This window comes from Astatotilapia calliptera, chromosome 12, assembly GCF_900246225.1.
Source record: "Astatotilapia calliptera chromosome 12, fAstCal1.2, whole genome shotgun sequence".
NCBI classification, from domain to species: domain Eukaryota; kingdom Metazoa; phylum Chordata; class Actinopteri; order Cichliformes; family Cichlidae; genus Astatotilapia; species Astatotilapia calliptera.
In genome coordinates, this window is record NC_039313.1 from 13,922,962 (window position 1) to 13,950,761 (window position 27,800).

The 27,800-nt window shown below is 40.3% G+C and overlaps 1 protein-coding gene across 1 annotated transcript in view; it reads left to right on the top strand.

Annotated features, from left to right (window-relative positions):
- Positions 1–27,800, top strand: part of pde4d (phosphodiesterase 4D, cAMP-specific) — a 206,100-nt gene that overhangs the window by 13,534 nt on the left and 164,766 nt on the right. The window contains exon 2 of the mRNA XM_026186601.1: positions 9,227–9,325. Coding sequence (XP_026042386.1) covers positions 9,281–9,325 — 45 coding nt within the window. The 5' untranslated portion in view covers positions 9,227–9,280. The remainder of the gene's footprint in view (positions 1–9,226; positions 9,326–27,800) is intronic.

Here is a 27,800-nt window from a genome sequence, read left to right on the forward strand (position 1 = left end):
CATCTGATGAAAGAGATGCAAGTTGCAATAGAGCCCCACCACTGTGTGTCTGCTGCTTTTTACTGGCCTGGACCGACAGGAGTGACTCATCACCAGCTCTGCAGGGCCTTCTAATGCCTGGGGTCGATGATGTCAACAGGGCTAGCACCATGTGTTTAGGGGGGACATTGGATAGCAGACTTTGTCTTTGGGTATCACAGCTCAGGGAAAAACCACAAATATTTACAACTCTGCAATTTGATATTAGCGGAAATAGAAGAAAAACCTGTTCTAGAAGCAGCATATAGTGAATATATATCGCTGCTTCGTATTCAAAAGCATATTGTTTTGCAGCATGTCTTATAATATCATTAAGTTTTGTCATTTTAAAATTTATACAGAGTAGAAGGCAAGAAATAAATCTTGGTTCTCTGGGAGCCTCTGCTGGAAGTTTAAAGCAAAACACTTCTTCCATGCATCTGCAGTATAGGACGTATCCGACAATAAAATAGATAGAAATATATACACATTTATATGCAGAATCTGCAATGATTTTTTTTGCATAAATGTAATATTATACTATGCTGTTAATGACACTAAATCATTATCAGCCCAGCATAATTTCATATGTATATATTTTGGCCACCAGGGGTCAGCAAAGCAAGCCACAAACACAACATCAGCACTTAAAGTATACATCATGAAGTTTCTGGTAAACTGCAACTAACAAATGAAGACAAGGGGGCAGCAATGGAACAGCAAAGCTGCTTATCAGCAGAAAGTGTTTTATAGATGCACCAATGAAAACCAAAACAACACAAAACAAAACACAAAGACTGCTCAAATGCCTGACTGACCAAATGAGCCACAGGTGCAAAGTGGGAGTGGTCAGTTGTTCCAAAGGTTGTTTTTTTTTAGCTAAGGAGCTTTTAAGTTGGGTACAGAGAATCAGAAGAAGGCCCTGATCTGAGACCCTGAGAACCTGGCTTGGAGAATAGGGGTGGAGGAGTTTGATTATGTAGGTGGAGGCCTCAAAACTAAAAACCAAGGAGATGAAAGCATAGGAAAGCATCTCCAATTCACTTTTTAATACAGCAGTCCTGAGATCATCAATACCTTGTAAAGAGAGAAAAAACGAGTTCTACTGTATTATACTGTAATCTCCAGCTACATTTGTCTCAAATAGAATGAGATACATTTTATTTGATCCAAGTTTACAGCCTGCAAACACAATACAACATTTTGTAAATACAGTACAGGAAGATAATACTGTCATGTGGCAGTAGCACACAAGGGCTTTCTCTGTGCATTATTCCTGACAACAGCTGCCCTCTGAGGCTGTATGCGAGGCTGATGAAAACTGAACCAAGCAGTGAAAGTGCACAAAAGTGCACCGTTCAGTGACTGGTGCATTTATCAGAACATTCACTCACAAGTTTTGATAAAAGACCATTAAACCATTATCTGTAATTGCTGAGAGCAATGGGAAATTTTCTTTAAACAATTATTAAGTCATATACATGATATACTAATGGGGTACACCACTGGCTTTGTATTGTGCTTACATTAAGCTAATGGACCTGCGATAGGGAACACGTAAAAAAATAAGTCAAGCCAATAGACTCTAAGCTATCCCATTAGTTCCCAACAGTCTCCAAAATTGTTTGACTGTAGCTCTGCAGTTTTACTCAGCATTATCTTCCAATAGACACCACTTACCTGGTAATGGTCTCAGGCTTTAGAAAGCTCCCCTCTGAGACCCAGAACATTTTCTGCTCTTTTCACAAGAATTGCAGTGCAGTGGATAAACTGAACCCAATGAGCAAAATCCTGTATGAGGGGAGGAGGGGGATCAGCCCTCTGATTAGAGTGGTTTAATGAGACAATTAGTGCTGTATTAACTATGATAAATTGGAGAAGTTGCCAGAAGCGATAGGTTAGATATGAAAGGTCAAAGGGTTTGAAAACTGTCATGAATTCAAGGACTTCTTAAACTGAAGAGGTGGTCTTTGGTGAAAATGGAAGATTGACAGCAGCTGCAGCAGTTAAAACTGTAAAGTTATATAAATTTACAGCACATAACCTTCCACACTGTATATTCCAACTCATGGTTTATAAAAGTCTTTTAGGCAGTTTGTGAAATAAATGGACTACTAATGCTTATAATGCTTTTCTACTGTTTTAATAGAAAGAGCTTTCTTACTACAAACCAAGCACTTTCTTATGCACTTCTAGAGACTTTTACCCAAGCATTCCTGCACTCACATGGGTGCATCAGGGGTAACTCAGGGTTCAGTATCTTGCCCAAATAGTTACTTTTTTATTAAGTAACTATTTGGTGTAGTATGAATAGCAGTGGGGGAGGTCTGTATCAATAGAAAGAACCTGTAAAAAATCATGAACATGTAGTTCTAAGTTCAAAATCTATGCACTTCTTCAGACTTTTTAAATCCTTTCACTGCGTTTGCTCTAATCAATGGACTCTTTTTTTATCGGTTTACTGGACACAAATCTTCCACCTTTAATTTTCAAGGTTTTCCATCCACATTTGAAATCTGGAGGGCGTGGTGGTGGTGGTGGTGATTGCATCAGTAATGGAAAGGTTTAGCCATTGTTTAGAGTTTAGGAATTGGTTAGGGTGAGAAAAAATGATCGTTTGAGATAAAACACAACAGTCGTCACTTTTTTCATAGCCAGTGCGACATGTATGTGTGTGTCTGTCCATTAAATTATGGGTCTGCCTGTATACCTGCTATTAAACTACATTCATTTCAAAGTTGTGCAAAAACAAAACATATTTATTATTTTTTCATGACTATTTCATGCTTTGCTATAAAACCAGGTTGTATTTTAGTGCTTTAGGAAAGATCTCAGTGACTCTAAAGTTGGTCTTCAGATGATCTCGGAAATGTATTGTCTTTTTTTAAGCGTTCAACGATTTTTAAAAATATAACACCAATCAATTTTTTTTTTTTTTAGCGGTGAGCGATCCAATACGTGTGTCTGAATTGCCTAAAATTGAAGGAAATTCAATCAGATGGCACTTTGTTGTCACGGCGCAGCTGAATATCAAATTGTTTTCGAAATACTCCCACGTGTGACGACCTCAATTTCACTACACAACAAGAAAACAGTGTAGTGTCTGAGTCACGCCTGGGTCTGTCAGACAATAGGTGGAATATAAGACAATTATTTTTAAGGAGGCTTGAGGGGTGGTAGCCAATTTACATTTCAGGTAAAATGTTGTTGTATTTTCACGGTCGACTTGCTGTGGAATTGTTTCGAGCTGCCGCAAAGACTTCATCACTGTCAACAGAGCGCTGCAATAATGAATAGAGGAAATTTGTGCTGTTCTGCCAGATATGGCTTTATTACAGACGCTTTCCATTCGTCCGTGCTTGACAGTGAATTGGAGCTTTGCATAAGATAAAGTGTATATTTTTGAAGTAGAGAATAAGGACTGTCACAATCCCTCCTGAAGTGACAGCACACATCTATAATTTGTGTGTTGTGTTCCAAGGGCGCGTGTTTGCAAATCTACAGTGGCATGCCTTTGAGTATAAGTGAGTGTTTGTTTGTGTGTGTGTGCCCTTCAGTGGTTTGGTTAGCTGACGTATGTAATGAATGGCAGTAAATGGCTGCCCTTAGTATATAGGACAAGACAAGGTCAGGCAAATAAAGGCGTCGGCATCGCTGTTTCCTTACAAGTTCAGCCTCATCTTTTCTGCTTTTACTGTCATAACTAACAATCAGAGCACCACTTGGAGGAGCCACTGCCTTGTTTCAGCTTATGTTTTAGTCAGTGAGTGGGGAGACAGCTGCTTGCTGCTCAGCACTGAGAAGCCAGGTTTCTTCTTCTACTTCTTTTTAAAAAAAATCAGTTTATTCCTCCGTGCGAGAGCTCATCTTACTTCAAAAGGGGTTGAACAGCGATCTTAAAGCAGCAATCAGTGACCAAAATCAAATGACTAAATCAACTGGATATTATTTGTTTTGCCATCTTCAGATAAGTGGAGGAGCTACATGAGGTGGGAAAAAAAAGCCCTCTTCTGTCAGTGGCTGAGAAATGAGACCCATAATTGGATGGCATGTGGGGAGCTTTTAGTGCGCATCAAACACGTTTCCTTGCCTATTCACCCAGCAAACACTTTAATGTACCTCATAATGGTTTGTAATTTATTTTAATTTGAAGAGTCTAATATGAAGCTTTGCAACAGCTTTGACTGATTTGTTTACGGATTTGTCCCACTTCAGCGTTTCCCATCTAAGGTTGAATATTAATATTTTATATATGACTTCCCAGCGGCTTGTCGACAAAATATTAGCTTGACAAATTGTACAAAAAGACTGCCTAGACTGACTAATAGAGTCTAGGCAGATCAGCCTACAAAGAGAATAAAAGCGACTGGCTATTTCAACAAAAGCCACAGTGTCTGCTCATCTCAGCTGATTGAACGGCTACAATAAAAGGCTGAGCTACTTTTGAGGGATTATTCAATAACCAGTTGTGAGCTCTGAACAAGAAAAAAAAAGACACATTTCAAACAGCAGTTAAAATTTAGAGCATATTAGACAGTCGTGACCTTCTACTACTGAGTTGGGTGTGGGGAGGGGGGCCATACAGTGCCTCATCGTATTTTTGCTCTCTCGCCTAATGTGATTATACAGGATAAACTCTCATTGCTCTCCTAAAGGTGGCAGGAAGTTAATTGAAAAAGCCAACAGAGGATGTATCAAAGGGACATGGGAAGAAATTGGCACCAGCAGAGGGCAGTTCTCATGTCTGGATTTGGGGATGTGTAAGTCTAATCGTGCCTTGTGTAACTAATGCTTGAGCTCAGACAGAAATCAGCCCCCTGTGGTCGCGGTGCAGGCACATGCTCTGCTGCGCTGATCCAGCACATGCACTCAGACACACAAGCAAGAAGGACCCTTTGTCTTCAAAACAAAAATAACAAAAGGATTTGTTTTAATGCACAAACTCTGGTGCTGCTGACTCGTATGTCTGTGAGAGATCAGTTAGACAAGTAAATTGTCGGGGAGGTGTTGCTGTTTCCGGAAGAGAGTGTGCCATTGTTATTATTATTTTTTTGACTCTTTATTTAGACTTTCTGTCAGGAGTGCAGGCATGCATGACCAATCCTTATAGCACAGTTCAGATAACTGTAATTATTGTCTGCACTTTTAATTGAGAATTTACATGCTGGTATTCTTCTCATCCACTTAGCGTAGCTCCCAGCAGCGTGTTATAACAAGGTGAATAATAATAGCTGGCTGAGATGTAGAGTGCGATGCCGTTTATCCTTCTATTTCTCTCTCTGTGTATTTGTAGCTGAGCCATGTCTCCTGTTGATTCCGTTTTTGTTAAATTAGCCCAGTGCTTTCAAGGCTGAAATTCTTCTGATTATTTTGAGGAATCATCAGATTTGGGCTCCCGGCCAGGACCAGAGAGACTTCGAGAGATGGCGAGGGAAGAGAAGTCTGCTTCATTCTCCTTAAGAGCTTCTTCCCCTTAAAAGCCAAAACAGTGTGGCTGTTTTCAACTTCTGTGTGCGTGTGTGTGTTGTCATGGCAAAATAAATACTTTGAAAGATGTACAGATGTCATGTATTTGTGCACATATTTTTTTATGATTACTGGATGGATGGATTGGCTGACTCATGAGCGCTGCACAATGTCCATATTGCACATGATACAACCTCTCGTGTTTATACAACTTCAGCAGCAAGGTGGGCTTAACCTTGTGAGAAAGCTCTACAGAAATCCAAGTTAAAAATCCCAAATTCACCTCAACTAATCTTGTAGCTATCTATTTCAACATTAAAGCCCCTTCCAAGAAGTCCAGAATTCCCTTGTATGAACATAATTCTAGTGTACATATTTCATGCACACGTTGCTCAAGAGCTGTCGACCGTATTGAACATGATGCAGCCACTGCTTGCTAGGGAGTTGTGTATTGCCCAACTGCTTGGAGGTGGTTCCTGGGATGTTACTGGTTGTCACTGGGTGAAATTGGTTGCAAACTACGCCCTGCACCCAAATCCTCCTACTAATTCCTTTGGTTGCTAGCAGATGGCTACAGTTTCTTGTATTTTCTTACCACTGCAAAAAATTCTCTCACTGTAAAAAATTCTCTCAAAAGTCTCTGACAAGTTCAAATCTCAGCGTCCTTGACCTCAAGGTCAAGGTAAGAGGTCAAGTTTTCTGAAAATGTTATGAATGAAATAACTCAAGAACAAAGCAAAGTGGGATTTTGAAATTGATAGCATAGGTGTGTCTGAGGGGGGGCACTGGTGGTTCCCAGTATATTTTATATTTGTCTGCAAACACTTGCTAACTATTAGACGAGTGGCAGTAATACTTGAAAACGTGACTTCAAAGTAAAAGTTGAGTCTTTTGAAACTTGTTGAGTCAAAACCTTTACTTTGAAGGCACACCTTCCTCATGTCCACGTCGTTTTGGACTTTTCACTGTAACAAAACAATGTTTGTAGACACGTCTGTCACTTCCATTCAAACTGTGATTACAGCAATATACTAACTATCAAAGCAGTCACAAGGAGGTTTTTGGGGGCGGGGTGAGGAGTACATGTTTTACCATAGGTAGTTAATGACCAGGGTGTTGATGACCAGCCCGAAGCCCTGTATGACTGGCACTGTAGCCACTCACAACCTGTCAGCGAATACACATTTTCCCCTCACAACTGGTGGTTGCAAGACCGATTTCTAAGCCTCTGTTGCTGTGACTCTGCAGATGCATTTAGCTAAGCAAGCTAGCTGGCAATGACTCTCCATTAAAATCCATTAAAAAACAAACAAACAAAACCCCAAACAAGTTTCTCCACTCAATCTCCATAAACCAATGGATGATGTCACTGTTGCTATCTCCATTTTTAAATGCAGGCCCACTTTTCATTCTTGCCACACACTCTTTTACATTTGTTATATGAAGTATTTTTTTATGGTGTGTAAGCACAAAAATAACACAGCTGGTGTGTGTTTGTGCAATAATGGGAAAATCTGGTCCTGGAGAAACCTGCTGTTGCGGTGACTACCTCAAAGGCCATTTTGAGCTCTTTGGCAGGTATTTATATGTCTGTCTGTGGATGGGTTTTGTCAGATGATGGTATCTCGACTCTTCAGGTTACAATTATGAAACTTTACAGAATGTTTTTACCAATTTGTCTGTCAGAGTTTTTCCAGCATTGTCAGTCTGGTAGCATTGAGCTGCACTGACTGATAAATAGCTGCATAGTGTTGCCAAACTGCAACATAACCAAATTCAAAATAATTGACAGGGTTTTCCAGACGGGCACTGGTAGAACATGCAGACAGCATAATCACAGGCCCTTGCATTGTCACGAAAGAGGTGACTGTAGAGGAAAAGTAAAATAAGAGATTCAAACAAATATTTATTTGCATCTTTGTTGTTTATTCATTCATGGCACTTTAAAACTAAAGCTAAATCAGAAAACACTGAAGCAAAACAGTTGAAATGCATGACCTGTAGTAAATGTGGGGAAGTGTATGGGTTCATAACAGTTAACAAATGAACAAATAGTTGATCATGAGCGTTCGGCATAGGTCAAGGCTGTGGTTTTCCCTGAGGTTGTGTTGTGCTCTGCATGCACTATAATCTGCCTTGTGTGCCTTACATTACATTGTTGTGTGTTTGTTACATTGTTTGAATGCAACTTGTCTGTGAAAATGTCTGAGTATTATCATTGTGTGTAAATTTTAGGTGCCTGTGCATGCTTAGTGAAGAACATGTTTACCCTATGTTCATGATGATGATGAGTACTAAGATTTGGACTAACATAAAAAGCAATACTTTCTCTTCTCTTCTCTTCTCTTCTCTTCTCTTTCTCTTCTCTTCTCTTCTCTTCTCTTCTCTTCTCTTCTCTTCTCTTCTCTTCTCTTCTCTTCTCTTCTCTTCAGAGACTAATCAATAAAGTCTGTCCAGCCCTTCAGTTTTTCTGTCTGTGTTGATTAATTGACCATCCTGTCACTCCACATGTTTTTAGTGGACATGCACCTGGTCTGACAGACCAGACAGAAGGATAATGTCTGACCTTTTTGGCTGATCTCTCACTTAGAGTACATCCAGTGTTTCTGCTGAGTCCTGTCAGGCAGGCAGGGACAGAATGGAGTTGCTGTTGTACCTGGGCTCGTGGGCCATGGAAACAAAGGATTATATAGTAAATAAGAAGTGATGTGAAGGTATATAGGTTGCTTTATATGGCTGATAAAAATTCATTGCTTGGCTGGGTACCACTCATGCGGAACACAGACGGAAGAAGTTGCTGTTGGAGAAATCCACATATGGATTCGCACTAGCCTTGACAGAAATATAGGCAGAACCGCAGGAGAGAGTGAAACGAGGAATTCTGAATTGTCTGATTACTTTCTTGATGCTTCTCGCAGGTGCATAAAAACAAGAGATGACAAGAATGCTAACACTCAAATAGACTATTTATCTATGCAGCAAACAGACCATACCAATTAGATTATTCATTTCTTTGAAGCTACACCGGATTTTGTGCATGTGTCAAAACACTTTAGGCTCTGGGAATGGTTCTGGACATCCATTTAAACACAGTTGGTCCTATCTGTGTGTGTGTGTGTGTGTGTGTGTGTGTGTGTGTGTGTGTGTGTGTGTGTGTGTGTGTGTGTGTGGCAGAGAGAGAAAGAAAGTGAAGAAGAGAGAGAATGAGACAGGTGTAGGCTCTGGGTTATTAGGCCAGGTAAACAGAAAAGGGTTGTGCAACTCTGGCTGATAATTCACTGACCTTTACATTTTACACTCTAATGCATCCTATTAGGCCAGTGGATCCCAGCATGCCTCCTTTCTTACCAACACACTCGGGGCATTATGTTCCCCATTTACCACGCACACATACATGCACATGTATACACATGTGCATGTTGTCTGGGAGATCAAAGCTTTCATATTCTGAAACCACAAAGCTGCCAGGAGGTGGAAGAGCCTCAGCCTGTCAAATTACTGCTTTCTTACCTGAAAATAATAAGTAGTACATTTTAGAAACTCCACACTCAGCGTATAAATTCTTTAAATATTTATCTGTTTTTTTCCATTTGGTTTAATCTTCACAAAGAACAAGCAGAACTTTGGATTTTTTTATACCACTTTACATCACCAGTTTGATAATGACATTAGGTTAATACAAATGTGTGAAATGGGTACAAATAATACTTATATCTTTTTTTATTTCTTTTTGTTTTGTTAGCCCACTTTTTGATTAACTCTGACTGACTGAGCCCTGCCAGAGGTGGCCCGCACCATGCAAAAGGATGACCGGTCCGGGGACGACAGCCAGCGAGACAGCGTGAGTGAACACCAGCTTTGCAATTTTTGCAGCTTTATTGATTTTTTTCCTTTTTACATGCATTTACATCTCAGTATTCTCTGTTTTCTCTCTTCATAAGCCAAAAAGATTCTGTTGTACAAGTTCAGTGTCTTGAAATACATTTTTAATCTTTGTTTTAAATCCATTTCTTGGTCTATAATTCTTATTTCTTTGAAAAGCCAAACGTGTTCAGGAAGTCGTTTTTGGTTAATGGAGGGATTTGTAATTTGTGCACTTGTACACCACAGAATTTGTTTAATTTCACTGCCACAGTGTATGCACAGCCTAGCCATCGCTAAAGTTGACCAAGGCTGGGCTATTGGGATTTTGAATGTTGGTATATGTGTCGGAGTTGTTGCTGCAGGTTTGCATCCATGCGAGCACCAACTCTGCTTGTTCTTGGTGCAGATCTGACTGGACAGAGGTATCAAGGTGCTCGAGCCTGTACTTTTGCTATTCTCACAGCAGCACACTGCCCTGCAGCTGTTTCAGCAGGACACTGCACGCCCACACACTGCCAGATCCTTGCTGGATGAGAAGCATAATCAGAGACTTCTTTAGCCAGCATTTAGTCCTGATATGTCCACTATGTTCTAGGCATGCCTAGAACATAGTGGGTCAACATGTTTATCCGAGGCAGCTACTACCATTGCACAGTCACACTCGTTCAGGAACAGAGAGCAATTCAACAACACATCTGGACATGTGTAGAGTCCATGCTCAAATGGGTAACTGCTTGGCTCACATTGAGAGGAAGACATACCTCAAATTAAATGTACTAAATATGTACATTTTATAGGGTTGGTCTGTGAAATCTAGTGAAAAACAAACAAACTTGTGATTTAAAAAAAATAAGAGGTCTCTTTTTGTAAGGGTTAGGAAGATAGTGCATTTTATTTTTTATTTTTGAAAACATCTTAGTCTTCATAATGTGTTAATAAAACACAAATTCCCTTGCATGCCCAGACGAAAATGGCATTTCAATGTTTGCTATAAACCTGCAATATGAGCATGATTTCTTTTAAATGAACCTCATATAAAATGTAGTCCAGCCTCAAAGATCTCCATATGTACACCTTTGCCTTCATGTATGTTAACATTAGCTTTATAAATGGCAGAGTCAATGTTTTTCCTACACAAATTAAATCTTTTTGTTCATCACTCTGTGATTAAAGGCCAGTGGTTTCTTTTAGATGATGATAAAGAGCTTGGGTTACTGGGACTGTTATACGTAAGAAGCTGTGCTGTTGACTGACAAATGTTTTTCACCTCGGCAATCATGTTTTTAGGGTTTAATTAGTCATGCAGTCATCATCATCAGTGACTAATTTAATTTTAATTTTCCTCGATGATTATTTTCATTCCAGAGTAATTGGTTGGTTCATTGAATGTAAAAAAAAAAAAAAACTTTTCAAGAGCCTGACCTGATGTGACATTTCTCGTTATCCATTACAAAGCAAAGACACACTGTGAGATTCTCTCACTTAGCATGAGAAAGCAAATTTTCACAAGAGAATATTAATTTAGATTCTGTTTGCAAATTGTTCCTTAAAATGGTTTCAAACCAGTTTTCTGAATATTTGCCAATTATTTTTCCCTCAGTCAACTAACTGATAATCAACTGATTAGTTTTGCACTACAAATACAACACAACTAACAAGCTTACGGCAGACTGGATATAAAACATATTAGTGGTCTTGAGCAATAGTTCTCCAGGCTTGGTAAAGGTCATCCAAAGATTGTCTTTGGACATCAGATGCTTTTTCACATTTGCTTTTTTTTCAGTCCACTCCTTGAACCAGACCATTTTCAGGGTAATGTGATCTTTTTTTTGTTAAGCCATTTACCAACCTATGAATCATAAAAAGGCACCTAACAACACAAAAGATGCCGACCTATAAAGTTATCTACAGCAGATGTACAGTATCTGAAAGTCATGCTGTGAAAAGATCCAGCGAAGACCTGACCAGTCACTGAAGCCTCATCAGAAATGGTCTCAGTGGTAGGGTGCTGTGAAGAAGCCATTCCTAAATATGGAGAATAGGGAGAAATAGGGAGGTGATGTATGCCAAATGACACAAGCACTGAACAGAAAATCAGTGGCAACAGATTTTAGGAAATGACGAATCCAAAGTTGGAATTTTGGTTCAAATCACTGTCAGTGTTGTGCAGACGAGCTCTGGAGAGAGGTGCAGTATTAAGTGTCTACAGCCATCATCTTGGACATGAGTTGGGACTGTGTTTCAGCCAGTGTTGTTGTCAAAATTAATGGCATCATGAACATGAACTATAGAGTGAGATTTTAAACCATCATTAAATACCATCATTTTGCATCATGACAGTGATCCCGAACACATTACCAATGCAGTAAAAAACACACAGTGCAACACTATCAGTCATGATTGGCTTCCCCAGAGCTCAGACCTCAACATTATTGAAGCGGGGATCATCTTGACAGAGAATGGAACAAAAGGAAGCCAACATCCAAAGAAGAGCTTTGAATCCCCATCATGAAGCCTACAAAACTATTCCTGAATACTACTTAAAGAAATCCCTAGAAAGCTTGCCTGTGATAAAGAAAAAAGGTGGTCATACCAGATATTGCTTTTTAGAATGATACAAACTCTGCTTTTGTCTTTTATGCTGCATTTCCATTTATGTTTGCCCGTTTGCAAATGATGGGTGGCTCAAGACTTTTGCACAATACTATATATGCACACATCATTTGTATTCATTAAGAGAAACCAGCAAATAAGACATAAGCAAATCTATTCATACCTAATGTTTACCGAGGTCATCAAGTGGACAAATGAGCTGCAAGGTCATTTTCCAATAGGCTTTCATACAATCTGACCTCTCTTTGCAACCACAGGAGTCGCCCTCTGCTGGCCATTACAGAGACTGCAGCTTTTATGATTTTTTTTTTGCTTTTCAGACGGAAAAGCTAGGCCCATCTTTTACATACAGCCAGCGAAGCTAACTCATAGCTGTATGCTCTTTGAGCATACATTAAATCCTTATTGGCTGTCATGTATGCTCAGACAGCATGAATGACTTCATTTCTTATTTAGACATCCTGAAGTATTTATACTTTACAGCACAAACTCCACACATTTCAAAACTGGAATTTTTATTTCAGTGCATACCTCCTTCATCACGCATCCCCCACGACAGCTACACTACCACCTAAACAGAATATGTCTGTGCTCTCACATAATGTTCCCTGAGCTATGTGCAAGCTGCCCATCACTGACCGCTGTCCATCTGGATTTTTAACTGGCAGCTTTCTGGTAATCCTGAAAAACAAGAGAGGTCAGAGATCAGAGATCCCATATAGCAGGAGAAATAAGAGGGTAGATAGTATTGCATAGCAGCAAACAGTAGCAGGATTACCTGCATATGTATTAATGAAACATGCAATCATATAGTTGATAAACTGGCTCATCCTTAAAAATCACAGAGACCTGTGACACTTGTTTTAGTAACAAATTAACTATTTCTATTTTCTATTCATTTTTTGAATCAGTCTGAAGATGTTTCTCTGAATTTGTTCTCTTATTGCTGTGTTTGAAAATAAGAAAGAAAAACTACTGATGCTATATATCCAGTCATACACTTGAACTTGGGTTGAGCTTCAAATGTTGGGCCACGTCTTGGCTCTTTGAAACATCAGAGAGGAAAATAAAAACGGAAAATTTCTCTTCACAAAACACTGTAGTGGGATTATTAGCCAAAATATAAATGACAGATTTCAGCTGAGTAAAAAAATGATACTTTCATTCCTGTTGTAAATCTGCCACATGGTTTTCATTTCTGTGTGAATCATAGTGAAAGATTAGATAGAAATGTCAAAATGGCTATTACAGCCTGGCGCTTATAGGTTCCCACACATTTCCAATCTGTCTTGGTGTGTATTATTATCTACCTTACAGTTCCAACGACATGATGTGGGCTGCGAATGCATGTAAATACAGCTTTCTGCACTAAACTGTGGATTTTAGTCTGCAAACTGCAAGCTTTACTTCACTTGAAGGTCAGTGAGCTCTGATGAGCTCCCTGCATCTCCTTTTGGGAGATCTAAGGTCAAAGGTCATCATGTTAACAACATCCAAAGGAACAGCTGCCTGCAAGCTAGATCGCTCAAACTGATTCATAATATTGTATTGAATCAAGGAAAGCACATTATTTAAAAGGGTTACTGGAAAAACTGATAATGACAAGAGCAAATGACCTTTGAAATGGAATAAAATAACACTACTAATGGGACAAAAACTGGCTGATGAGTCACATTTGGTGTCTCTTGTGGGGCTTTAAAACTGCGCTTTACTAAAAACAAAAACATGTCCAGGGGAAATATGATTAAATAATTTTTTTTCTCCCTTTGTTATTAGTCAGAAACTACTCCAACGTTATTGTGGTGATTAAATAACCTGTGTGAGATACGTGCAAGATTTCTAAGTAGAAGCAAGGGACACGGCGAGATGAGCAAGAGTTCATGTCACATGTGCACGTGATTGATGTCTTCATCAACTGAGACAGAGCGAAGAGAGCAGACCACTGGGTTAGAGACGAGAGAGAGACCGTTGGGAGACGTATAGGTGGGACGTGAAGAGAGGACAGGTAATTAGAGGGGAGAGGTGGGAGGTGAGGTGAAGACAAGAAGCGGGTGTTAAAAACAAACAGAAGCAGAGATGCTTCCTCATCATCCTGAGGGGCATATTGAGGTAGAGCAGGGACACAGGCTGCGCTGATGAATACGTTTTGCAAGGCTCTCGGGGGCTGTCCAATCAGGTGGCGCCATTGATGAATAGTCATGAGTCACCTTATCAGCATCACCATGGTTACGCAGATGTGACTGTGGCCCTGTGAATGTGATGAGGGAATAGAAATGGGCCAAACGCTGCTCCCGTCTCCTTCCCGCGCACATCTCGATCACCAATTAGAGCCCAGCAGGGGAGCTTCCAGGCCATGTGCTTGTATCGAGGACAAGGTAAACAGGTTTGCAGTGAGGTGAACAGACAAAGGGGCGCGGTGAAGGTAACGGTTAGAAATTTAATGTGTCTGGAAGAGTGGTAACAGGGGAGGGGAGGTACATTTCAATTCAAGCCTAAATCATTTGATGATTTTAAAAAATCACATTAAAGCCAGTTGTCACACAGCGCGTACAGGTGAGAGCTGGCAGGACGAGCAGAGGGGAAGTGGATGACACGATGTTTAATGAAAAGAGCTGGGAAATTAAATTGAACAGGATCAGAGGAGGAGAAGCGGAAAAGTGACTGAAGGATGAGCACGGCAAGAGACAGCGGCAGGATATGAAGTAAAGAAAATGGACAACAATGTAATGGAATAAAAGGATCGGACAGCACGTAATGATTTATTTAATTCTCCGTCCTCTTTTGCCGGCGTCTCACGAAAGGCAGCGGAGCTCTGAAGTGCAGTTTCAAGAGATCATCAGTTGACAAAAGCTGAAAAAACAAAGCCACTGCTCTGACTCTTGTTGGAATCCCTCTCATGATTAAAGATTAGAGGCTACCCACCAAAGTAATTCAAGCAGTATTTTGTTTTTAATGTTTAGCACATTAGCATAATGGCAGTTTCTCTTTGCGCTTAAACCGCTTTCAACAAATATTTTCACTTAAATGAATATTTTATTGCATCATGCACAGCAGGGGTCACTGACACACTTGACACTAGCGGTCTCTTTATCTCTGATTTGTCTGGTTGAGTGCAAACGATGTTAATTGATTTCGAGCTACTGCCTATCTACCTGTTTATTTATTTATGAGCAAGGGGACCAATGTCCTGCATATTTGAACATGTAATTAGATTAGCAGCTCAATACAAAGGGGACATACTCAAGCACTCAGGGAAATTATGTCTGTTTTCCTCTCAACCCTGCCAAAACTTGGCTTAGGTGAATTTGTTTTATCTGTCTGGAGCCTCATTTATGAAACAGTGCATTGGAAGCATACTAAAAGTGGACATGTGCACAAAAGCTGAAAATGGCGTGCTCCAAAAAGGAATAATCACATTTCTGAAACGTGTGCTCATGCACACCTGCATGCAGTGTTCCCTTTATAAACCGCAATCCACCTGGAAATGTGCTCATGTGGACCAGCCTAATGTTCTGCCTTCTTGATGCCATAAATGGTCAAGGCAAAGCACCTGGTGAATACTAATGAACTGAAATAAGCCTGCTGATCAATGGCTCTTCCAGTCCATTTATACTCGCGTGTAGTGCCCGCGTCCCTCATGCAGCTTTGCAAGCAGTATTTCCAGGTTTATTTATACAGCACCAACTGACAACCATCTTGAGGTGCTTTATATTATAAGGTAAAAATCCTACAATGTTAGAGAGAATCTGATTCTCTGATGCTCTGTGACTAATCACTCAGCGACCGTGGAGAGGAAAAACTTTTATCTAACAGGAAGTGACATCCAATAAAAGCGGGTTAAGAAGGGACAGCCAATTAGTAGGCTGAAGGAAAAGGGATCAAAGAAAAGAAGATGTTGAAGCTGCAGATTTAGACAATCCACATGTGCATCTACGGGGTGTGGTGACTGGAAGAGGAACAGAGTGCATCGCAGAGTTTTCAGTGCACTCTGTGCGCTGCACGACACAGATTGTGTTTACAGACACAATTTTAAACACAAAAACTGAACCACAACTAATCTGACTAGTTATACATGCACAGAATTAGGAGATTAAAGCTACCGAGACTTTGATCTGCAGTTATTTCATGCACTTTCTTGTCTTGAATTTCTAACACTGAAAGTCATTATTTTAGCCCGTGTGAAGTTAAATGGAGTCGGCCTGTGTTCACAGTTGATAGGTAAAGTGCGGCAAAACCTTCCTAAATCCACCTGCCGCGTCGCACAACTGCAACTGCTCAGCTAACCACAGGTGTGAGTGAGGCAGCATACAGGCTGACTTGCTCTCCGGTGCTCCAGGAGTGGGAAATGTGATAGCGAGATGGTGCTGATGAAATACTGAGCGGAATTTGATTTGGGATTTCATATATTTTACAGTTAAAAGGTGCTTGCCTAATCCCACACACGCGAATAAGACTGCAGGTTTGACTGTTAAACCGGCTTTGAAGTAACGTGCAGTTAAAAGTGAGACTAAATGTGTGAGTCAGGCTTTCATATATGTGTACTAATTTCATTTTATTCACAAATGCACCATCTGCCTTGTCAGTTTCCTCTGCCTCTCAGACGTTTGTGCACATGAATGGATCAGAGTTTCTGCCCAGGTGTGCACATTCTCCCATCAAGTTTGGTTTTGTAGGCACCAACATGTGCACGGAAAGCGGCACAGGCCTTGTGTATTTTTTTTTTTACATTAGATTTGAGGCCTCTGGTCTTTATGTTATCTAGACAGGCTTGACATTTATTTAGTCTTCTACACTGTGTGTAAAGAAACATTACCACCTGCTCGCCATTCTCATTTCACAGCCTGTTGACTGCATTTTAAGTGTGATTAATCTTGCATAAGATGTTTGGCAGCGTGCCTGTTCCGGATGTGGGTTTGATGCATGAAGGGTGTATAAACTCTGCCAGGGAAGGTCGGCACAGTGGCTGCGTGGAGTGATGAATCTTAAATCTGTTAAGTGTCAAAATTTACCAATATTTAATTCATGGATGACACATTGATCATGTTTGCGTCAAAGAAAACCCTCAGGACATTAATGCTCAATCTTCAGAACACCATTATTGTGCACGGATACAAAAACTGCAATAAGACTCGGATATATTACAGTAGAGTGACCTTTCCCCTTTGCACAGGTAAGGAAACGCGCTTTGGATTTCAAGTATCTTGACCCTATCTCTTCTAGTTTTCACTTTTATCAAGCTTTGCCTTCTTGACTTTTCTGCAAAGTTTTCTCCTAACAGTAGGTTTCAGGCACTTTCATCTCATTTTATTATTCTCAGGCCAGAGCATCACAGAGCCACGCTTGAAGCCAAGAAAAATCTGGTCTTGTCCCTTCCAGACGTTTATTCTTCTGCCTTGAGGCTACCAGATAGGGGGCTCTTTGAAACAAACTGATTCATCTACCTCACCTTCAGGGTGACATGTCAGTACAACCAGGCTGTGGCTTCTTTATCACCCGCCTTCTAGTTTTCTCTCAGTAATCTCTTTTTTTTTTTTGCACATCCTATTTTGTCCAAAATGCTGCTGTGATAGCAAGTAAACAAAAGGATGCGTCACTGCAATGTGTCTGTTTTGCTTTTACAACCTACGGTCTTAAAGCATTGCATGCATGCAATGTCTCAATAAAATATACATGTTTATTTTAACTGAACTGAAATGTTTGCTTGAAATAGAAAGAAAAAGAAATCCTGTGGCTTCATGTATGACGAGAGTGTCTACGAATAGAAAGACAATTTGCATATAACAGCAGCTGCATATGCCTAGCAGGGAGGGAGGTGTTTCAGAACTTGCCCCCCGCCACCCTCTTCACAATTGCAAGTGTAGTAGGAGGGAGGTATGATGTACTATTAATGCCATCTTTGTGCAGCTGCTTTCACACTCTGCACTTCACAAAGAAATGTCAGTCATTTTCTAATGAGTGATCAAGCCTCAAGGCCTTCACAGAATCCCTAGAGATGTACACATTTTCTCTTTCAATAAAAACCTTGATGTCAGCGTACAATAAAGCACGCCTAGTCTCGAATGCACTCTGCTGTACTGTAAATCCCCGGAAATCCCATGATGTCATCTGTTGTCTGCATCCAGTTGGAATCCCTTTGTGTTTTGTATTTTTTCCTTGTGCAGCTTCTTTTAATATTATTAATAAAGGTGCTAAATTTAAATAATACTGATTTGCAGACCACTGCACCCCTTCTTCACTTTCCGAATATAATACAGGGAAAACTGCTGTGATCACTGTGTGCTGTGGAAGATGAACTGAAGTTAATTTTTATTACCCCACGGGATGCTGTGTTTTACAGCTACATTAACCACTAAGCCAAGCAGTAAAAACACACCTGGTTGTAAATGCCAGTAATTCTCACCATGGAGCCAAATATAAACCTGCGTTGTTACAGCGACCCTTTTACTGAGCAGACAAACCTGTAAGTGAGGCTTTCATATTGAAGAGTAACATGCTGGAAGCTGTGGTTATTACAGTGTCCAAAATAGACGCGGTTGCAAACAGTATGCATTCTGCATTCAGAGACAGAGCAGATAAAACCTTTGTGTTTTTTGCTTCAAATGTGTTGGTGACTTCCTGAAAGCTCACTATGCTTTCAGATAAATTTGAACTTAACGGCTTTTTTTGTTTATTTGTTTGTTTGTTTTTAACCAGGAGATTTACTGCATCTTCTGCAGGTATCGCTCTTCCTTCATCTCCTCTCTCAGTCCCCTGCTCTCTTCCTCCGTTTTGTGTTAAGTTCTTCCCACTTCTGAGACTTCTCTCATTCCCCTCTGGGCTTCACCCAGAATCCATTTAAGATTTATTCTCCGATAAAAACCAATTGCTAAATTCTGAGCACAGAGATGAATGATGTGACTGAAGATGAGGGGTTGCACATACTGAGTATAGTGCAGGCTACCTCGGGCTTGAAATTGGAATGGTGCAACCCTGTATTTTATTCCAGCTGCTGATCACAGCCGCTTTGTTAAGTAGCCTGACAAACTAAAGTGTTAGATAAATTTCAAGATCACACACCTGTTATTTTAGCACACATCGTTCCACACGTGAGTGACCCTTTTTAGTCCTTGAAAGTCAAATGAAATAGCATATATTAATAAACTGACATCGGTAAGGTAATGCTTCTTCATCTTCTTCTTTTCTTTTAATAGAGAAAATAAGGAAATGCCCTCAGTTTGCCTTCGGCAATGCTCAGACACTTTCTGCAGATGGTGTTGCAGGAAGACAAAGAAAGCAGCATCAAGGAACAGATGAAAAACAAACTAAATCCACAAAAAAAAGAAAAAGGCCTGTTTAGATACCACTTTCAGCTGTTTCTACAAAAGCCAAGCCAACTGTTTTTTTGTTTCGTCTTAATCCTCCCAAAAGGTCAACCAATAAAAAAAAAAGGGAGCCTAATGAAAAATTCTGTTTATGAAAAAGGGATGGCTTCCTGTTTGCTGTGGCCTAATTGACATGTATTAATTAATAAATTATGCACACGAAAGGGGGAGGAACAGTTTGAATCCTCAGTGATGTTACTAGAAATCTGAACTGCATGGAAATGTGTAACGTTTGATGTGCAGCAGGACCATTACTAATATGTAGCAGTGATAAAGAGTCCGTATCATCTGACTTATTCACAGCGCCAGATGAAAAGACAGGAAGAGGACAGAATTAGCATGAAGGAAATGATATTAAATGAGAGTGTGTGGCTATCCTTACGTGAATAAATGAGACCTGCGTGTGTGCAAAATAACTGAATAGTGCCAAAATTGAGCCACCTGCATATCTAAGAAGACTCACATCAATAGTCGTCATCAAAGGCTTCAGCATCCTGCAGAAAAGATGAATTTTTCTTTTTTTTGTCAGATAAATTTCAATTCACATGCATTTTTGATCATTTCCATAATAAAAAAGCATAAAATCAAAGCAGAGTGTGAGCTGTGTATTCTCAACTATATTGCACAGGATGTTGATTGGTATCCAGATTACCCAGCTGGAGGGATTTCCATTGGTGATACATACTGATGCACCTGTGTGGTCAAAGCATCAGACTGGATGAACATTTCCTGTTTCTTGCAGATAGCTCCTCTGTCAGCTGTAAGCTTAGGGCTCGAGTTGGAATATGACCCTTTTTGTATTGATTTTTCTACTCCCTCTGTCACCAAAACCAAATTAAGTGAATTAAGTACTTTTACTAGCAAGAAGTAGGGAGCATGTTACTTTGTCGCGAGGCTGAGTTGGGCTGATAAAATATAAGTATTTCTAAGAGTTTCTCTGAAGGGGATTTTATTTTCTTATAGTTTATGAAAGAAAGTAAATTTGCCAACTATGGAAATTCAAAACATCTGAACATGTAACCATGCTGATGTAACTACATTTAAGCTGTAGGTTTACCAATCCTCTATCCAAGTAAATAGGGAGGTGGGGATAACTGTAATTTAGTTAAGTGCCACCACATGGTTAAACTCAAAAAACTCAAAGTTACTTCTGTAGTATAATAGGCTTATATACACTTATTGAACACTTTGTTAGGTACCCTTTGTGCCTGCAGAATTCTTTGTGCTAGCTTTATCAAGGTCCTGGAAACACTCCTCAGAGATTTTGCTCCATATTGACACAATGGCATCACATAAATGCTTCAGATTTGTTGGCTGCACATCCAGGATTTGAATCTCCTGTTCCAATAAATCTCAAAGGTGCTCTATTGGAATGAGCTCTGGTGACTGCGGAGGCCATTTGAGTAGAGTGTCATCTTCAAAAAAATAGTTCGACTTGAGCTTTGTGATACGGTGTATTTCCTGCTGGAAGCGGCCATCAAAAGATGGGTACACTTGGGTCATAAAGAGATGGACATGGTCATCAGTGATAATCAGGCAGGCTGATGTTCACTTGGTACTAAGAGGCCTGAAGTGCACCTATAAAATATCCCCCACACCGTTATACCACTAGCCTGAAGCGTTGATAGAAGGCAGACTAAATGCTTTCATGTTGTTTTTGCAAATTCTGACCCCACCATCTGAATGTCAAGGCAGAAATTGAGACTCATCAGATCAGACAGACTAGTCTTTTACTGTCTGGTTCTAATGAAGCTTTTGTTTTCTGTTCTCAGCTGAAAGGAGGCACCGGGTGTGGTTTTGTACTGCTGTAGCTCACCTTGCTTTGAGGTTTGACACATTGTGCATTCAGAGATGCTCTTTTGCAAAATTTTCTTGTAATAAGTGGGTTACTATTTCAGTTACTGTTGCCAGCTCGAAGCAGTCTGACCATGCTCCTCTGATCTCTGGCATCAACAAGGCATTTTCACCCAGAGAACCGTTGCTCAGTGGATAGTTCCTCTTTTTTTGGAACATGCTCTGTAAACTGTAGTAGTGGCTGTGTGGGGAAGTCCCAGTAGATCAGCGGTTTGTGAAATACTTAGACCAGTCTGTCTGCCATCAACATGCCACATTCAAACTCTTAAATCGCCTTTCCTTCCTATTCTCATGCTCAGTTTTAGCTTTAAAAGTCATCTTGACCATGTCTACATAAATGCTTGCTTCCATGTGACTGGCTCATTAGATATTTAGTTTAACAGCTGAACAGCTGTACCTGATAAAGTGGTTAGTGAGTTTTATATTGACCGATTTTAACTTTTGGCTGGGACAAACATCTTTGATGTTTGATTGGACTTTTAGATACGCACCTTTCCAAGAGCACAGCTGTTACACATGGATTTATGTGCTAACTTTCTGCCTAGACTGTGTCAAAGTTACTATTGAGTATGTGCTGCTTTTCTGCCACCGCTCTTGTTATTAACTCCCTGAGAGAACTGAAGGATGGAGTAGCGATAGTGTTAGTGGCAAATCAGTTCTCTTCATTATGTATTTACTATCAGACTCCTCATCACCTTCACTGTTTCCTAAAGACTGAATTAAAAACCTGGCACATCTTGGTTGTTTACCAGAAACTGTTCATTGATTTTCACATTCACGCATTTCGACTTGACCATCATTGGGTTGGCATATGAAGTGTGCAGAGAACCCAGGAGAGTCACAGCAGACCAATTAACCTTTCAGTGATCCCACTTATTATAAAGAGCCACTTCAGGCATCAGGAGAGACAGCACAAGTGCCTAAAAATGAAGTACTGTGTCCATAATCACGCACACACGTTTCAAAAGTCTCACAACCTCAGTCACTTTTATACTACCTCTCACCCATGGCTTCTTAATTACACTGAAATCATCGTGATCACTCGTGTTCCCTCCAGTTTTACTTTGAATTTCTCGTCTTCCTTTGTTTATAATTTAAACGTTATTTTGTTTCATTTTTCTTTTCTCAGTATTTGTCTGTTTGTCTGATTACACTGTCATGATGAAGATTAACGGTCTTTTAGATGCTTGTTGTAGACATTAGTGACAGCATGTCAAATAAAAAAACAAAAAAACAAACAAATACGAATCATCCATCCATCCATCCATTCGCTTCCGCTTATCCTTTTCAGGGTCGCGGGGGGCGCTGGAGCCTATCCCAGCTGTCATAGGGCGAAAGGCGGGGTACACCCTGGACAGGTCGCCAGTCTGTCGCAGGGCTAACACATAGGGACAGACAACCATTCACACTCACATTCACTCGCACATTCACACCTAGTGACAATTTAGATTAACCAATTAACCTATCCCCACAAGCTGCATGTCTTTGGACGGTGGGAGGAAGCCGGAGTACCCGGAGAGAACCCACGCAAACACGGGGAGAACATGCAAACTCCACACAGAAAGACCCTGGCCTGATGGTGGAATTGAACTCAGGACCTTCTTGCTGTGCGGCAACAGTGCAACCACCGTGCTGCCCACAAATACGAATCAAAGGAATTTAAATTCACAGGATTCTAATAGAGCACTACAATAGGGCCTGAAGCATATTACATAAAGTGCAAGTGCAAATATAATAGCACTAGCCTGTATCGCTTTGACAAAAGACTGAATGACTATTACATAAATCGCTTAAAGGACTCTGAATGTACTGTTGGAGGAATGGTTAATCCTGACTGGGCCCCATTGATTCATTTGAGCCTGCTTTACATTTAGCCTGCAGAAAAGTGAAGGTTAAGCATGCCAGCTCCCCTCGTTTCCCTCTGCAAGCCACCGTCTGTGGCAACGAGTCTAATACAGGTAATTATGTAGGAATGAAAGGCTCAATAGCTTCACGGATGAAGATTGGCATCTTGATTAATGCAAGCATGGACGGGTGGGAGGGTGAGGTGTTTGCGCTGTACACTGGAGGGTGAGGCAGAACAGTCACGACAGAGGTGGAGAGGGAAGTCAACCACACACACACACAAGTCACTGACGTGAAAGGTTATTCTGGGGTAATACGTATGTAATGCTTTAGAGCGATCTGCTTGGAAAATTTACTTTTCGTCATTGAAAGGTGAACATGTGTTTTTGAGCGTTCTGTTATTACATTTGCAATCAGAGGGAGAAAAAGTGTGTGTGTGTGTGTGGGGGGGGGTGTCAAACCCAGATGCAGGACACAGACTAAAAGTTCAAACGACAGCAGCTTCTTTGAAGCCGTGAGGTAATGGAGGGAAGCAGGTAGTGGTGAGTACAGGCAGAGGCCGGGGAGAGCTGGTGGCTTAGTGGGGCTGAGGAGGAAGGCTGGTGGAGTGGGCAGAGCAGGGACGTAGGGAAGAGAGTGAGTGTGGATGAGAGGATGGAGTGGCAGGCAAGCTAGTGGCTGGAGAGGCAGGGCTGAGTAGCGTGAAGGAAGGGAAAGATTAAGTGTCCAGTAAGCAGCTGTTTAGGTAATAGGATGACTTTTTATGCCAACCCTAACTTTGATATTGGCCCTAAGATTGCTGCAACATCACATAAACATGTATGTCCTTTCATGTCCTCTGTCACGTGTTGTGTTGTAGCTAGGAAAGCATAAGGCTAAGGTTGCGTGCAGGTAAATGCTGGCTGTGTAACGGGCAGGAACCGAATACACAGGACTCGAAAACCAAGTTTAAACTAAAAGACAGCTTTATTGCAGAAGTTACCCAAAGTACAAATTAATCCAGGTCCAAAAAACTAGGAAACCAAGCACGGAGTAATCTTAAAGGAACACAAACTGCAAAGGAGGATCCAACCCCGAGGGAGAATACAACAAAGAACCGAAGCAAACTGAGGGTCTAAATAAACACAAGGAGATTAAAGCAGAGTGGAGACACTGGGGAAAACAGCTGAACAGAATCCAACCGATGAGACAGGGGACGCAAAACGAAACACAACACACACGAGATGACTATAAAAAATAAAATGGGAAAGTAACCAAAAAACACATAACCAGGGAGACAATATAGAATATAGAACAAAGAATAATCAAACACACAAAACCAGAGAAACCCCAAAACATCCCAAAACTCAAAACAGAGACCATGATAGAAATACAGAGTTAGTTTATCTCCATCTCCTTCTACCTCCTAACATTATGAGCAAGCAGGCAAACACACGAAGGGGCACTGGACCGTGCTAAGTGAACAAACTAGCCTAGAGTGGGTGGAAATCTGGGCCTGATGTGCTGCTGGGTTCTTTTGATCATCAATCAAAAGAAGTCAGATGGTCTTTTTTTTCTTTTTGCTAAGGAAAGCTCCTTACAGAGTGAAATGGCCTGGAAGTATCTAAAGTAGAAGCCATGATTAGCGCTAGTCACATTTTCTAAATGCTAAATAAAGGTGCTGTTAAGCTTCCTTTCCTATCTCGGTAAGCATAGGCGCAGTGCCAGCTTTTATGAAAGGATGGCAGTGTGCATCCAGTTTGACCGCAGCCGTAGAGGACGAGAAGGATGCCAAACCGAAAAGAGAAATATACAGAGGGCAGAGGAACAAGAGGAAGGGAAGAACACCAGGAATACATGGTGTGAATAAGGACCTCGACAGCTGAATTATTTTAAGTAGGTCTAATTTATTGAGTTGACAAAATGGGTAACTTGCCTCAGGTCTTAGTCCCCATGGGTGCTACAAAAAGCTCCTGGTCTGCTGGTCGTGTTAATTGTTTGATTAGCAGCAAACCTGTGCGGGAATTTTCACAATTAAAGTATAAAATCAGCTAATGAGCATTATTATTAGTTAATTCTGTCGCTATGGAAGATGAATGAAAAGTCACGTTCACTTTAAAGGCTTGTTATGTAGGGAGTAATCACCTGTAAAAGAATAATGGTTGACCCTTACTTTAATAGGAAACCCTTGTTATTCATGCAGAGCAAAAACTCCCTGTGGTTGCTGTAAGATTAATGGCACAGAATCAGCCTTGATTTATCATACCACCTCACAAACCCAGTCCGCGCGTGTGTGTATATGTGTGTGTGTGTGTGTGTGTGTGCAATCAAGTGTGTCGTGTATCAAAGATTGTCCTGGAGCCACTCACTACACAAATAACTGATTGCCTCCTTCCTGTCCATGAGGAGAGCGTACCTAAGAAGAATTCAAATTTCGTGCTTTGTGTTCAAGGCTTATTCTGCTAAACTCTAATATAGCCAATGATGGTGCTAACCGCTGCAGCTGTGCCACCCAAAATTGATAGTAATATTATTTAAAAAAGGAATTTGCATGATTTGTTGAGAAAATGGGCTCTAATGCAGGAAAGCTTGCTTAAAACAGTTCTGTTTTTAAAACAGAGGCTCTGCTGCTGCCATCAAAGCAGTAGAATCAACTTTTCTGGTAACTCCTTAATGGCACATTGACCACCTGATGTGTTTCCTCCAGGTTAGCTTGCTGCTGTAAATGACTTTCTGTCCCTTCTCACTTTGTGTCACCACAGACACACACAGTCTTTCAGATAGCTCTTGCCCCCCTGCTGAACTTCTTATCAGTTTTTTTCCCTTCTGTCTTGACCCCATGTGCTATGTCATTTTCACTTTGAGCTTCCTCTATTTCTTAAGCGAGCAACTTCCTATTTGAACATTTGTTAAATCCAACAGATTGCCCTTCAGAAATTGTGTTTCATTGTATTTAATCAATCTTGATTTTTGTTAGATTTTTTGTAATTATAACCTACAATCATGGTTGTTGTTTTTTTAGGTTTCAGAGAAAGCAATTATTTTTTTTCACCTCTGTTATGTTTAATACTGAACTAAGAAAACAATTTTCACAAGTTCGCGGTGGATAAATTAATCATCAAGATGCATTCAAATGTATACTTCTTTTTTTTACGCAGAACACAGAAGTGTTATATGAAAACAGACACCCGACCGATGAGTGCTAGTTTGTGTGTAACAGGGGGTCACTCACCTGCATCACAGTAGAAAGTGAGCACTATTTAACTAAACAAATTGGACTGCAGGTTGCGGTGTTAATTTTGATAGATTCTGAGGAATTTGGTCCAAATATCCACAGGCTAGTTTACGCAGACTCACGGGAGATATTTAACCCTCCAATAAAAAATATAAATCTATAAATTAGATTACACACAGGTGCACTGTTTAGTCATTAGTACTCATCAGGCAATGTTTATGGGCAACTGACTGCACTTGGACCAAAGGGGGCTGAATAATTACGCACACCCCACTTTGCAGTTATTTATGTGTAAAAAATGTTTGTAATCATGTATGATTTTCGTTCCACTTCTCACGTGTACACCACTTTGTATCGGTCTTTCATGTGGAATTCCAATAAGATTTGTAGCTGTAATGTGACAAAATGAGGAAAAGTTCAAGGGGGCTGATTACTTTTGCAAGCCATTGTATATCTGTTTTGCCATCACTTCTTGAGAAATAGCCCATCACTGGGCCCCTGAACGAGTCACGTATTGTGTCTTGAAGTGAAAAAGATAAAAAAGGTGACCTGAGAAATGCCTTTCACAAATGACCTAGGGATCTTTTTTCACACTTGTCACAGTTGAAAAAGCACTGATGGAATTTCTGAAAGCTCACTTCTGTTAGCGTTTTGAGTGAGCCATGACTGTGAGAAGCACACACAAAAGCAGAACCTCCCCTAAGTTAGTCAAGCAACCATTAATACACCTGCACTTTCCCTTTAATTATAAAACTACTGTTTGTACAAATGTAAACACTACCCTTCAATAAACATGCTTTAACTTTAAAGCGCAGCTAGTTAGCATTTTATCCACATGGAAAATCTAACAAGGAGTACCAAGATATGTTCTCCCTATTTACATGGGCAGTGTGGAGTGGCAGGTCTACTGGGGACACCTTTGTTATGGCAGCCGCTTTTCCTCTTTTAAAATGTTCTTTTCTTTGTCCCTCAGCCCGGCCTGAAAGGTTCAGTCTGATTTTCAAAGGGGTTTTTTTTCCTGTTAAAAGAGAGTTTGAGTCTTTATGATATTGTGAGAAAGTAAGCAAGTAATGTAAATTGCCCTGAGAGAAGACTACAAATGAACACAAAATGAATAAAACTGAACTGAACTTTTTAAAAGCTATGGCGTCTGAGAGACTTGTAAAAAAATCAGTGTAATCAGTTTTTATAAAAACTGCTAAAAGTTGATGATTCAACTTTATGATCATTTTAGAGGCTGTAGTTTGTTGGATATTACGTTATCCTGACTGGAAATTTGATCATTTTTGCCCACCCTCTCTCTGTCAGGGATTAGGATCTATTGCAGGACAGTTGTATTATACTGCTTTAGGTTTAGCAAAGTGTACTTAATAAAATTAGATTTTTTAAAAGTCAGAGTTAAGGATGCCGTAGATCTCAAGAAAAGCCCGATTTTCTTTTCGTTGTTTTTTTTTTTTTTAATCAGATTGTGCTTTTCATCAATAAACAGTCAAGTGAAAGCTTGTACCAGTGGTGCTGGATGAATGGTCTGGCCACATATTGAAGGCTGAGAGAGCAAGATGTCT